This window comes from Heterocephalus glaber, unplaced genomic scaffold, assembly GCF_053883595.1.
Source record: "Heterocephalus glaber isolate CG9 unplaced genomic scaffold, H.glaber_assembly_v1.0 deba00000594, whole genome shotgun sequence".
Classification (NCBI taxonomy): domain Eukaryota; kingdom Metazoa; phylum Chordata; class Mammalia; order Rodentia; family Bathyergidae; genus Heterocephalus; species Heterocephalus glaber.
The window spans coordinates 17,215,225-17,229,189 of record NW_028258151.1 but is presented as its reverse complement, the minus strand read 5'-3'; the positions used below and the strand labels follow the sequence as shown (position 1 = coordinate 17,229,189).

Here is a 13,965-nt window from a genome sequence, read left to right as displayed (position 1 = left end):
GTATCTGGAATGTAATTTGTTTACTCATTATATCCAGAGTTACCTGAGGCTCCTGCAAAGTGATGGGAATGTCCTTGTGCAGGGGGACAAGGACACAGGCCACCTCAGGCACTCTCAGTCACTGTCTGGGCATTTTTCTCTAGCCACCACGGTGATAGATGGCCTCATCCACTTCTGGGAATTAGGGCACTTTCTCCTTCAGCACCAAGGGTCCTCATCTGTATTCTGACAGGCTTGGCAAGGACTCAGTGGCTTTTGAGGGCACACCTTTGCCAATGCCTCAGTTGTTTGCACTTGAATCACCCAGATTTGCCTCCATCACCCTTTGAGTTATCTGGGCTCCCCTTGTTGCCAAAGGCTCTATCAGGAGCCTTATCCATAAAAGCCAGCATGGCTTTAGTCTGCCTTTTCTCCTACACCACAGTTGTTAAAGACCATGCAAGCCACATCAACCAACTGACTTATCCCAGCTTGTGGGCTCTGTTGGAGTTTTTGGAGCTTCCTCCTAATGTCTGGACCCAACTGGCTAATAAAATAGTGGCCCAAGATAATTTGGCCCTCTCTAGACTCCAGGTTTAAATTAGTATATTTACAGAGTACCTCTTCAAGCCAGTATTGGAAAGCTGCTGGATTTTCATGACAGCCCTGACTGATAGTTTTGAACTTATAATTTAAAGGCTTGGGCATGCCCTTGTGGGTACCCGCTAAGATGGCCTGGAGGTTTGATCTCTGTTTGGTTTTTCTGCTCTCAGTGTTATAATCCTACCCAAGCCCTTCTTGGGGCCCAAATAATGTATCAGTTGACTGTCACTGGGTGAGGCTTCAATGACCTCATCATTGGCCTGTCTTACTACTATTATGATTCTCTTTCTCTTTTCATTGCTGTGCAACAAGAAACCAAGATGAACTGGACATTTTACCAGGTCAGATCAAAAGCCATTGTCAGGGTATGGATTTGTTAGCAAACTTTTCAGTGTCCTCAGAGAATTTACTCTCTGAATCACTGGATGTCTATGACTGAAAAAGGGACTTGAACTTGGATGGTACCCTCTGCACCTGCCACTTCTTCATGGGGTAGTATGGTGGCACTCTTAGATGTTGAGTTCCCTGAGTCTTATGGTAGACAGACCTGGATGTAGTATGGGGTGGGCTTGTCTTTATCTCCTAGGCCTAGGGGCACTGCTGGTGCAGGTTGGTAAAGAGGTTGCCTATCAGGAGGAGGGGCTAACAAGACGAAGTCCTCAGCAGTGTCAGTTCCCAAAGAGGGATTACTTCTATGACAGTCTTGGCAAAGATCAGGCTTTTGGTAGAGGGCCATGAAAGCTTGAACAAGGCACCTCCACCCATTTTCCCTATCTCTTTTTTAAAAAAAGGTCTAATTGGAATATGGTGTTATACTTTAGGCAGCCATTCAGGGGCCACACCTCCCAAGGAGAAGAGAAGAAATATAAAATCTCCCCCAAAGGGGCCTTACTTCCTGGCTGGGTTGCCAAAATGTTACCATGGGTGGTGGGATCTGGGACAGGTTCCTAGGTTCTTGTGCTCATGTGATGAACAGAGAATTGGAAGCGGCATGCAACAGTAAGGAAAGAGCAGCAAAGTTTATTAAGGTGATTGTACACTTAGAGTGAGCAGGCTTGTGTGTTATAATTGGATGTTCGAGGTGTAGTTGATATGCATGAACCTTTAATGAGCTCCAGGTGAAGAAAGGTTACTGTAGGTCAGTGGTGCACAACCATCCTGGTTTGGAATTTTCTGGGGCAGGATTGGGAGTCTTTGCTTTTTTTTTTTTTTTTTAAATCTCTGCCTCCGTGTAGTAAGCCTCAGGACAAGGGACACGTGGGTTGGGCCTGGGGCATTGCTCAGGTTCAGGTGAGTAGAGGGGAGTGGTCCAGCAAGGAGTGGAGGGGAGAATCCCAGTAGCCCTAAAATATAACACACACACACACACACACACATATATATATATATATACACATATACATATATATATATATGTGTGTGTGTGTGTGTGTGTGTGTATGTATTTTTTTTTCTTTCCCTTTGGTATGGTGATTGAACTTGGGACCTTGCAATTTCGAGGCAGGCAGCAGCACCACTGAGCTAAATCCCCGGCCCTAACTATATTATCTATATCAAGGCCACTTACTTCGACCTTGCTCTTCCCCTCTGCCGGCCATTTCTGCCTCCTGGCCATACACTGCTCCTTGAATTCTATAGGAAGGAATTCTCCTGGGTATTCAAAGTTTACCCTTTCCCAGCCTTATGGCTACTTACTTCCAGGTCTTCTATGACCACACCCTGGACTTGGTCATAGCCCCCAGTAATGAACCCATGTCTACTCTCTGACTATGGCCTCTGTATCAGTCAGTGTTTACTGGAGAAACAGATATAATACAAGATATACAAGTATATAAGAATTTGGGGTGAGGATTTAGCTCAGCAGTGCCGTGCCTGCCTGGCAAGTGCAAGGTCCTGAGTTTGATTCCTGGTACTGAAAAAAACAAAAACAAAAACAAGAAAACAAGTATATAAGAATTTACAAGGGGGGCTGGGGATGTAGCTCAGTGGTTCCACCGCCTGCCTCGCAAGAGCAAGGACCTGAGTTCAATCCCCGGAACCAAAAAAAAAAAAGAATTTACAAAATTGCCTTACAGTGTCATCCACAGAATCAGATGAGGCAGAGTGCAGAGGGTCTGTCTGCACACTGGAGACCAAAGGATTCAGTTGAAGGTCTGGAGCTCATTGCAACGTCCCATTTGAGTCCCTATCAGGAGGCCCATGGGTCTGCAGTGGAAGGCTGAAAAGCCTACACTGGAAGGCTGAAAGATCTGCACTGGAAGCTGAAGAGTCTGCAATGGAAGCCAGGAGACGACGTCCAAGGTGAAGGTGAAGACCGGAGTCCTCTACAGAAACAGAAGCAGACCCATCCTTCTTCATTTCCCCTTAATACATCCAGGTGACAAGCACTCTAGGATGGGTCTTCCGCACCCTAAGTGGAGAATTGCTGAGCCAATTTAACTGAGCTTCTCTTACTCAAGCTGACACAGTCAGCCATCACAGCCTCCAAGCGCCGACTGCAGCCATCTTCTCCTGCTCCTCCTTGCCCTGCATGCCCGGCTCTGCCCTCTCCTGTCCCCTGTGCAGCTCTCACTTCTAGGCACCTACTTGCCCAATACACCTGTCTCTTTTACCCACAGCTGTACCTGAGGGTGGCCTGGAGACAGTGCCACTGACTCAAAGCCTGAAGCCACTGCAAAGTCATACTCTCCATCCCTCCAGCCCCCAGATTTCCTGGCGACCCTTCTGGGGAGAGGTATTTGTTATTTGTTCGCTTGTCCATCCATCCAGTCACATTTATAAGCACTTACCTGACTCCTCTGAATGAGGGGACCAAGGGAGCTGTCAGCTGTGGGAACACCTGGCCACAGGAATCCAGAAGGGAAATAGTGTGTGGGGAAAGAGGCTCCCCTGGAGCTGCAGGAAGAAGAAAGTGGGGTGCTGGATATTTTCTAGATCCTTTCAAGGACTTTCCAGGGGTTCTATTATGGACAGATAAGTTAGATAGAAATATTACAGGCAGTCAAATAGGATTAGGCCCTCAAGAGAGCCAGGACAAAGGTGAAACACAATACAACTGTGGCCAGAGATGTATCTGTTAGAGACCAGGCCTCAAGATAAAGACGAGATGACTAGGCCTATATACTTCCTAGACAAACACCGGGCCTAATGGTCTGGATAGACATCCGTCACCCCCAGTGGGTGACCAAAGACCTCTGGATCCATCATTTACTAGAAGAAGTCTTTGTTCTTTGCACACTTGTTACATGACTTGTTTCCCAATTGGATCACTAGTTTCTAAGTGACTATGCTTATAACTTTATTCATTATAGCTGAAATCCACATTGTACCCACGTGGGTTTTGCTCTATAAAACTTCCCTGTAAAGTGGAGTCCTCCGGCTACCCATTTGGGACCCCTCCTGCCTCTCGGGAGCTAGCCTCTCAATAAACATCTACTGTTCCTACTCTTAATGTCTGTTATTCCGAGAATTCATTCTTTGATTTTTAGAGATCATGAGCTTAAAGTATCAGATCTAACAGGTTGGGGGATATATTTTCATATTTTATCTCCTATATCATATCCTGTATCAGTTCCAGCCTCCTGGACTATGCTAGAGGTTTGGAGTGTCCACTGCCACAGGATGGGTGCCTCTTGGACCCAAGGAGCATGCTGGAGGCATGCTGGAGGCGCTAGACTCTCTGCAGGATGGTAGAATCAGCCCAGTAGTCCAAAACGGCCACACACTCAACCTCCTGGTAGCCTCCCCAAGCTCCCATTTTCAGAGGAGGAGGGATCCTGGGTGCAGGATGCTGAGCTGTGGAGGGAGATGCTGTCCAGCAGGTGCCACACAAATCCTGCCCTCTGAGGTGGGGTTGGGATGACCTGGCCACCACAGTCAGATGAGCTCCGGATGTGCATGGTTTCTCTAAGTAAGCTTTATATTAACTCTAGCAGCGCCGAGTGTTCCCATTTTATGGGTGAGGAGACTGAGGCATGGAGAAGAGCCCAGAAGTGACTAACCAGGGATTTGAATTCACATCTCACTTCAGGAGTCTGAGTCCTGGGCCACACGGACACTTGGGTTCGCTCACTAGCGGGGGGGGGGGGGGCAACAGGAGGGGAGGCGGGGCTGGGCGGAATGGGGCGGGACGGTCCCCAGCGTGGGAAGGAAGTGCCAGGCCCGCTGCAGGGGCGCCCGGCAACTAGAGTCTGAGTCTCCGTCAGGGTCTGGCCATGGAGGCGAAACCACCGCTCTACCCGGTGGCAGGGGCCGCAGGGCCGCAGGGCGACGAGGACGGGCTCGGGGTCCCTGACGGGCCCGAGGCCCCGGTGAGCGGGGACTGGGAGCGCACGAGGGTGGCGAGGGGCTGGGGTGACCCCGCTGGGCGCGGGGCTGGCGAGCCAGATGCGAGCGCATGCTGTCCCGCAGCTGGACGAGCTGGTGGGCGCGTACCCCAACTACAACGAGGAGGAGGAGGAGCGCCGCTACTACCGCCGCAAGCGCCTCATTGTGCTCAAGAACGTGCTGGCGGCCAGCGCGGGCGGCACGCTCACCTACGGCGTCTACCTGGGTACGCGCGAGCAGGGGGCGCGCGGCAAGGGCCCCTGGCTGTCCCCAGCCCTCCCGGACTCAGGGCGGGAAAGAGAAACTTGGGACCGGCCGCCCGCCCTCCTTCCCCTTTCACTTCCCTGTCGGCCGTCCTGGTAGCTGCGGCGGCCCCAAGTGAGTGTGTGTGTGTGTGTGTGTGTGTGTGTGTGTGTGTGTGGTTCTGCTGACCAGTGACCCACGTCCCAACCACCGTGTTCTTGTGGCGGGGTTGGGGCACGTCCTAGCCCCCACCCCGTCCTTACCCGCGTTGGAATGGGGAGCTCCCTGCAAGGCTTGCACTGACCCTCGGCTTGGTTGCCCCGACCTAGGCTGCTTCCTCCATATCGCTCCCTGTCCCCAGGCCTCCTGCAGATGCAGCTGATCCTGCACTACGATGAGACCTACCGTGAGGTGAAGTACGGCAACATGGGGCTGCCCGACATCGACAGCAAGATGCTGATGGGCATCAACGTGACGCCCATCGCTGCCCTGCTCTACACGCCTGTGCTCATCAGGTGCTGTCCCCATGTGAGGTGGGCTGTCCCCCTGATCTCGCAGGGTGCAGAGGCTGTTAGACCCTGAGGTCCTCAGCTGCCCTGGTGTTTGGGTGAGGGTGATTGTAAAAGCTAGGGTTTAGGGGAAGAAAAGAGAGAGAGAGAGAGAGCGCCCCCCCCCCCCCCCGCCGTTTGGTTTCAAGTAAGAGATTCAAGCAGACTGCTTCATCCTGGTAGCTACCTCCTGGCAGCTTCCTCCTTGTGGCCTCTGTGGTGGCCTAGACTCACTATGACCTGGGTTGGGCTGTGCAGTCCCCAGAGGGAATCAGATCGGCCAGCAGAGCTCAGGAACCGGCCTCTGGCCCAATCAGCTGTGACCAGCATAGAGGTGCACCTCTCACAGAAAGGGGTGTGGCTGGGCAGGTACCCCTGATGGTCTGCTCTGGACCTGAGCCTTGTGGCATGTGGTCCCCAGATTCCCCCATAGCAACCTCCCAGGAGACCAGTGGACATATGGGATCCTTTCTTTTTCTTTCTTTCTTTCTTTCTTTCTTTCTTTCTTTCTTTCTTTCTTTCTTTCTTTCTTTCTTCTTTCTTTCTTTCTTTCTTTCTTTCTCTCTTCCTTCCTCCCTCTCCCTCCCTCCTCTCTCTCTCTCTCTCTCTCTCTCTCTCTCTCTCTCTCTCTCTCTCTCTCTCGTCGCCTTTGTCACAGTTGCACACACAGCATTAGATCATCATAACTCAAATCAGAAAGAAGAAAACCCCTCCTAAGCCCTCCAGGAAATCGTCTCAGTCCACTGCCTCACCAACATGTACAGATCAAGTCCACATCCTTGTTGCTAGAGCATATGTGCAAGGCTCATTTTAAAAAAATTATTCATAATTTTTTTGTAGTACCAGGTGTTGAACCCAGAGTCTTCACACTGAGTTACCATCCTCAGCTCTTTAAAAAAAATATTTTTAATATCTGAGACAGGATCTCAGTAAGTTGTCAATGTTGAGGTTGTACTTTCCATCCTCCTCCCTCAGCCTCCCAAGTGCTGGGGTTACAGCCATGTGCCATGAGGCCTGGCCCTTAACGTTCCTTCCTTTTTATTTTTTTTCCTTCCTTCCTTCTTTTTATTTTTGAGATAGAGTCTTTGTTTAAGTTGTTGTTTTTGTTTTTTTTTTTTTTGTACTGGGGATCAAACTCGGGTCCTTGTGCTTGTGAGACAGGTGGTAGAACCACTGAGCTAAATCTCAAGCCCCGAGATGGAGTCTTATTGTGTTGTCCAAGCTGATCTCTAACTCCTGGGCTCAAGCGATCTCCTCACCTGATGCTCCTAAATAACTAAGACTACAGGCACATGTCACTGTGCCTGGCTTTCTTTTTTTCTTTTTAAAATTAAAAAAAAAAAATTCCCTCTAGAATAATGCCCTCACTAGGTCAAAGGCAAATGAAAGGCTTTATGGGTCTTGAAACCTATGGCTTTTTATAGTAACATTAACCCTTTTACTTTGTTTCCTGTGTGTCCGCCACTTTGGGAGTGCTATGCTGTTTCACAGCCCTCAAGCCAGAGGAGTTTCTGTCTCCCAGGACAGGCTTATGCTTTGGGCTTGTGCCCATATTGCAGCTATGAAGACTGAGGGATGTGGACACAGGAGGTCGCCTGAGTCCATTAGTCTCTGAGACTCCATCTTTAGGCCCTTGACTCCATGGCCTGGGCTCTCCCCTGCCTCACACTGCCATACTGAGCTGGGACCTGGGGTGGTGGCCCTGTCTGGTTTCAGGCCACAGCAGTCTATAGTGCCAGTGTCACTCTGCTGTCTGCAGGTTTTTTGGCACCAAGTGGATGATGTTCCTGGCTGTGGGCATCTACGCCCTCTTTGTCTCCACTAACTACTGGGAGCGCTACTATACACTTGTGCCCTCTGCTGTGGCCCTGGGCATGGCCATTGTGCCTCTTTGGGCCTCCATGGGCAACTACATCACCAGGTGAGCCTGATGGGCAGTGGGGTGGGAGGCTGGAGACTGGATTGAGTCTTTGTTGCTTTGCCAGCCTCTGCTGGGTGACCTTGAGCAAACCACTTCCACCCTCTGGGCCTCAGTTTCCCCACTGGGGCTGGCTGGTTGGTAGACTTGGGTACAGGAAGCAGAGGCGGGCCAGAGATTGGACCAGGGACAGCCTTTGCTCCTTTGTGGCCCAGGATGGCGCAGAAGTACTATGAGTACTCCCACTATAAGGAGCAGGAGGAGCAGGGGCCCCAAAAGCGCCCACCACGGGGCTCCCACGCACCCTATCTCCTGGTTTTCCAAGCCATCTTCTATAGCTTCTTCCATGTGAGTGCCACCTGGGGCACTGGGTGGTGGTAGGGTGATGATATTTTAGGCCCAGAATCCACCTATTGGAACCCATTCCACTGATGCCTCAGCCTTCTGTTCCTCCCTCCCTTTCCTGAGCAGTCCCTGTTTGCTTACCTCTAGCAATAGAGACCTCATCCCTTTTCTGTCTCCAGTACAGACCAGAAGGAAATTGTCCTTTTTTGGGCATCTCACCAGCACTAGGCTGTCCCCAAAGATTGGAGGGCTCCTGTCCTATCAAGGCTGTGCCCAGATCCCTCCCCAGACCATGCTGGGGCCTCATACCTGGATTTGTGTCTGAGTCAGCCCCCATCTGCCCTCTCATCCACAGCTGAGCTTTGCCTGTGCCCAGCTGCCCATGATTTATTTCCTGAACTACTACCTGTATGACCTCAACCACACACTGTGCAACGTGCAGAGCTGCGGTCAGTCCTCATATGGGGGGTTGAGGTCCCCCAAGTCTGCCCAGCTCCCTCATCTGGGATGAGGCTGCCAGTGAGATTCCTTGGGGTCCAGGGTGTGGTCAGTGCAGGGTGAAGTTATAGAGATGGAAAGTGACTGGTGCCCCTCTCCCAGTCTCTGGACAGTAGAGTGAGAAGGCAGAAGTCTTGCTCTGCCCCGGCCTCCGGGGCATAACCAGCCCCTAAGCTTTGTCCCTAAGCTTCAAACTGCTCCCCAAGGGAATCCTTTGCTGGCACTGACCTCACCTGACCCCTTCACTCTGCCTCCACTGCCACCTCGCTGCATTTGTGGCCAGAATGATCATGCACCCTGGTCCGGCTTCATGATGTCCATACTCACACTTCCCAGGCACTAACAGCCACGGCATCCTCAACGGCTTCAACAAGACGGTTCTGCGGACGCTACCGCGGAGCAAAAACCTCATCGTGGTGGAGACCGTGCTCATGGCGGTGGCCTTCATGGCCATGTTGCTGGTGCGGCCCGGCTAGGGTTGGGGCGAGGCTGGGAGTGAGTTTCGAGACCGGGTCGGGGACCAAGGGCCACTCTCCCGGCGTGGACTGAGTCCTGGAGGCGTGGCTGGTGCCTGTGGACCTGAACTGGAGCTGGAATCCCAGCGACCCGGGGTCGGGGTCCGGCTGTGAAGGAGTCTAGGGATCCACCCAGGATGCGGGGGGGGGCGCGGGGGGCGCGGGGGGGCGCCGTACTGGAAGGCAGAGCGAAAACGCTAGGGGCGTGGTTGGGGCGTGGTCGTTGCTAGGGGCGGGGCTGGGAGCCTTGAGGTGTATGGCAGTGTGGAGGTGTGGCCTTGGGCTGAGGGGAGGGGCTAAGCGACGGGAGGAGAAGGGTGGGTTTGGGAGGTGGGGTCTGAGGGGAGGGTGGGACTTAGGCTGTGGGTGTGTCAGGGGCGGGGCCTTTCCTTGGGGCGGGGCCTTGCCTTGGCACGAGCCTAGTGCCTGGCGGGTCAGCCTTCACAGATCCCGTCTGCAGGTGCTGGGCTTGTGCGGCGCCGCTTACCAGCCCACGGAAGAAATAGACCTGCGCAGCGTGGGCTGGGGCAACATCTTCCAGCTGCCCTTCAAGCACGTGCGTGACTTCCGCCTGCGCCACCTCGTGCCCTTCTTTATTTACAGCGGTTTTGAGGTACTCTTTGCCTGCACCGGTCTCACCCTGGTAAGTACAGCCTGCATAGAGTGGCCAATAAAAGAATGTCTTGTTAAACTTGAATTTCATAGGAACAGCAGATAACTTTTAGTATATGTTTAAGTGTGTCCCAAATAGTTCTCTCCCTCTTTCTCTTCCCTCCTTTTACCTTGGGTAAGTTATTATAACCTCTCTTAAATGGCAATGAGGTATCGTCCATAATGTATTTGGTATTATGCAGGTTATATCTCTTTGTGTCTGGGGATATGTGCCACGCATTTTCCCATTTTCCGAGCCGATGCAGCCTTCCCATCAGCCTTGCAGGGAGGTACCACCGAGTAGGTCCAGAGAAGGCAAGGTAAGCCTGAAGTGACAGGTGCTTTCTGACCTCCATTGCTCTCCTCTTGTCCCTTAGGGCTATGGTGTGTGCTCCATGGGGCTGGAACGGCTGGCCTACCTCCTCATTGCCTACGGCCTGGGAGCCTCAGCCGCCTCATTCCTGGGTCTGTTGGGACTGTGGCTGCCACGCTCAGTGCCCCTGGTGGCTGGGGCACTGCTGCACCTACTGCTCACCCTCGGCCTCTTTTTCTGGGCCCCAGTTCCTCGGGTCCAGAAACACAGCTGGATCTTGTATGTGGCAGCTGTTCTCTGGGGTGTAGGCAGTGCGCTCAACAAGACGGGACTCAGCAGTGAGTACTTTTGTAGGCACTGGCATGGCTGGGTGGGGCCTGCGACAATTTCTGGGTGGTCAGGGGGCAGTGACATCCCAGGGACAGACATGAGGTCCTATGGACGCAAGAGGGGATCTGTCACAGCCTTCTATAGATGTGGTATAGGGAGATGGGGATCTCTGTGGACAGTCCAGGGTGGAACACCCACCCATGTTGTAGGGACAGATGGGGAAGTCCCACGGACACTCTGGAAGTAGATATGGGAGTTCCATGACATGGATATTCTGATGACACTCCAGGGTGAGCGTAAGGCCTGAGAAGGTTGGTGTGAGATTTTTATAGATACACAGGGTGGCTGTGGGCTCTCAGGACAGCATACAGGGACAGTGAAAAATGCAACAGGGACAAATCCTGCAAGTCCCAATCGAACTTGGATACAGGCCCCACTTTGGCGGAGTTTCCATGACACTGGGAGCAGATGTCAGGGTTTTTGTCCCAGGGAGTGGATAGCAGCAGGTGGCCCTGACCATGTCCTAGGGCCCAGGTACAGTTCTTTTTTTCATTTATTTTCTGTTCAGTTCTTTCCTTTTCTGATGCTGGAGATCAAACCCAAGGCCTCATGAATGCTAGGCAAGCACTCTACCACTGAGCTACATCCCCAGCCCTTGATCTGGCCATTTTTGTGGGGCGGATCCAGGAACAGACATGAAGCCCCAACCCAGTGTGCCCACTACCAGCAGTCCAAGTCAGCTGCTGGAGGTGAGGCACCGGGAAAGGGCCTGTTTGCAGCAGGTAGGGGTGGGCTTGAGTTCAGCTGTGTGATGCTGTCTGCACTCAGGTTAGCATGTGCCACTGACTTGCAATCACAACATACAAGTGCAGCCATGTCATTGTCCACAGTGGCATGTTCTGATGGGCCAGTGCCATTAACAGTTTTGAATGTCACCTCTGGGCCCTAGGATGGGAATGTTCCTGTCCTGAGCCTGCCAGAGGTATCAGTAGCAAGCATCTCCCATGATCTCCCAGGTGCTGTGTGGGTTTTCTCACCTTAGAACTTTCTAGCACAACATATAGTGTGTATAAATCAACTTCACAGTTGGGAAAAGTAGTTCTGGGGAATTAAGAAACTTGCCTCAAAATACCTACAGAGCCAACACTTGAATCAACATCTCTGTATCCCTAAACTCTCATCTCTGCCACGTTCTAGTTTCCAGCACTCTAGTCTGAGTCTTCTGACTGCCTGGCTGGTGCTCTTTTGGTCCACCCCAGGGAAGATTCTTTGTGAAATAAGCCCCATCTCTTTCAGGTTTGATTTGTAGAAATTTGGTTGCTGGAAACAGTTTGCCCTCCCTCGCCTTTGGACAGAAAGAGTAACAGCCCCTGAAACTTGGCCTGCACACTGGGATTAGGACAAGAGCTTCGAGCTTTCCTCTTCTGGGGCCACACATGTACCTGGCAAAACCTACCTGTGTACAACCCTTGCTTACCTGGGCACCATGGTAACCAAGGTCTCCACTAGGGGGCAGGCAAGGACCAGGGTACTGTATATTGCTCTTTGGATGCTCTGGGGCCCTGGGATGGGACCAGTGCAAGGGCCTAGGAGAGTCACAGGTGGGAGATCAGCAGCCTTGGGCCCCAGGTAACACCTGTCCCCTGCCTACCTGTCCTAATTGCCTGCAGCACTCCTGGGAATCATGTACGAGGACAAGGAGAGGCAGGACTTCATCTTCACCATCTACCACTGGTGGCAGGCTGTGGCCATCTTTGTGGTGTACTTGGGCTCCAGCCTGCCCATGAAGGTGAGGCTGGGTGGGGTTAGGAACCCCCCATACCATGCCCCCAGGCAACAGATACCTTCTGAACATCCTGGCTTCACATCCTCCCAAAGGATCAGTCCTTGAGCCCCCAAGGGCCATTGTGTGGCCCCCAACCCAGCCTTCCAATTATTGCTTCAGCTCCTGCCAGCCTCAGTTTACCCACCTTTGAAGGAAGCCTGGCGCGTGCACCCCAGTCTCCCTCCAGGCTCCTTTGTTGGTTTGTTTTTGTGGTGCTGGGCGTGGAGCCCAGAGCCTCACCCATGCTAGGCAAGTGCTCTGCCACTGAGCTCTATCTATCCCAGCCCAAGTTCTGATACTCTGCTCCTCAGCCTCAACAAGTCAATTTAGCAGGTCCTGACCAACATTTTAAACAATGACACAGTAGAAAATAGCAGAGAATATTCTTGAAAGTACATATATATGTACTCAGGGAGCACAACTGTTTTTGACTGAGAGTTAAGTCAAAAGTCAAAAAGGTCTGAAAAGCATTTCTGTCCTTGAGCTTGCAGGGCAGGTGGCGGAACCACTGAGCTAAATCTCTGGCCCTGTGGCTCACTGTGTTTAAGCAACCAGGAATAATCTAAGCCAGTGACGGTGAACCTTTTAGAATTTTCCATGACAACAAATAGCCCTCTGCAGCACACGTGCTATAGGTTTACCACCATCTTCAACTTTACCCTTCCAGGAAAAAGGGTTTTCATTCTCCCGCTTAGGGAAACTGAGGCTCCCAGGAGTATGGCATTGAATTTTGCCTCAGGAGGGTGCCTGGAAGCCTGGTTGGAGGGATTGGGGTAGTCGAGGGCCAGGTGGGTCCAAGGACCCAGAAGTCATCCTGCCCCTTGCACCTAGGCTAAGCTGGCTGTGCTGCTGGTGACCCTGGTGGTGGCTGTGGCCTCATACCTCTGGATGGAGCAGAAGTTGAGTCGTGGGGTCCTCCCGCGCCAGCCGCGCATCCCGCGGCCCCAGCACAAGGTGCGTGGCTACCGCTACCTGGAGGAGGACAACTCTGATGAGAGTGACAACGAGGGCGAACGAGGTGGAGACTGCGGCCAGGCGGCCTGTGCGGAGGAGCAGGAACTGCAGGGGAGGCTTCCCTTGGGCCCAGAGCCTGCAGGCCTCTGTCGCAGGCCCTGCCCCTACGAACAGGCTCTGGAGGGCGATGGGCCTGAGGAGCAATGAGGACCCCAGGGGCCGACCTAGCTCTTTGCCTTCCTGCTTGTCACCCTCAGTTAACCATCTCAGGTTGAGGGTGCTGGGTCCTCTCTGGGTCCATCAGCCAGAAGGACCCTCTGCGCCATCCCCTGTGTTCAAGACTGCCCCTTCCGGGTCACCTGAAACTTTCGCAGCACCCTCCAGGGTGAGGTAGGCCCTGTGGAGGATAGACCCTCAAGGGGCTGCTATTCAGGACCTTGTGTGCAGCCCACCGCACCAGCACTTGGGCCAGCCCGGGGCAGGGACATTGGCTCGAGCCCGCTGCACCACCCCCTCTTGACTGCAGTCCTGGATCACTTGTGACACGCTTTGCACCTCCCACCCCAAGGTCCTCTCAGAAGCATGACTTTTTATAGAAAGTGAACAATAAAGAGATTTTTGTATTTTCCTGATTGGGAAATCTGGGGCTGTGTGTGGAAAGTGTTACAGGAAATAATACCAGAGATGAAATAAATACTGTATCTCCCAACCTGTTAACTGTGTGATTCCCCGAGTTCTTGTTCTCTAGAAATTGAAGAATGAGTCCTAGGAACAACGGAGGTTAAGAGTAGGAAGATATTTATTGATAGGAAAGGTCTTGAGGGGCAGGAGGGGACCCGGGTTGGAATCCCAGGGAACTCACTTCACAGAGGAGTTTTCTAGGGTGAAACGCACGTGGGTACAACGTGGGCCACAGC

At 52.5% G+C, this 13,965-nt stretch overlaps 1 protein-coding gene and 1 long non-coding RNA gene across 5 annotated transcripts; one reads left to right on the top strand and one right to left on the bottom strand.

The window, feature by feature from the left end:
• Positions 1 to 1,775: 1,775 nt before the first annotated feature.
• LOC110350657 (uncharacterized) lies at positions 1,776 to 8,972 on the bottom strand. The gene is made up of 4 exons (XR_002397362.2): positions 8,788 to 8,972; positions 3,372 to 3,477; positions 2,656 to 2,906; positions 1,776 to 1,925 (listed from the first exon to the last, which is right to left on the bottom strand). It is a non-coding gene; the product is annotated as an uncharacterized LOC110350657 (long non-coding RNA).
• Positions 2,767 to 13,761, top strand: Unc93b1 (unc-93B1 regulator of TLR signaling). Of its 4 annotated transcripts, XM_087205394.1 has the most exons (12): positions 2,767 to 2,889; positions 3,201 to 3,316; positions 4,993 to 5,134; positions 5,513 to 5,684; positions 7,459 to 7,620; positions 7,833 to 7,965; positions 8,318 to 8,411; positions 8,797 to 8,921; positions 9,436 to 9,618; positions 10,004 to 10,277; positions 11,940 to 12,058; positions 12,926 to 13,761. In XM_087205394.1, exons 4-12 carry the CDS (start codon positions 5,524 to 5,526, stop codon positions 13,253 to 13,255), a joined length of 1,581 nt encoding a protein of 526 aa, XP_087061520.1. In that variant the 5' UTR covers positions 2,767 to 2,889; positions 3,201 to 3,316; positions 4,993 to 5,134; positions 5,513 to 5,523; the 3' UTR covers positions 13,256 to 13,761. The 4 variants fall into 4 exon arrangements, with proteins under 4 accessions (XP_087061520.1, XP_087061519.1, XP_004852267.1 ...); XM_087205393.1 differs by lacking the exon at positions 2,767 to 2,889 and having other exon boundaries at positions 2,896 to 3,316; XM_004852210.4 differs by lacking the exons at positions 2,767 to 2,889; positions 3,201 to 3,316 and adding an exon at positions 4,708 to 4,892.
• The last annotated feature ends 204 nt before the right edge of the window (positions 13,762 to 13,965 follow it).

Coding starts and splice junctions, on each gene's coding strand:
- Unc93b1 (XM_004852210.4), top strand. CDS start 4,797: ATGGAGGCGAAACCACCGCTCTACCCGGTGGCAGGGGCCGCAGGGCCG. Junction 4,893..4,992: donor CTGACGGGCCCGAGGCCCCG/GTGAGCGGGGAC, acceptor GCTGTCCCGCAG/CTGGACGAGCTGGTGGGCGC. Junction 8,412..8,796: donor GTGCAACGTGCAGAGCTGCG/GTCAGTCCTCAT, acceptor CACACTTCCCAG/GCACTAACAGCCACGGCATC.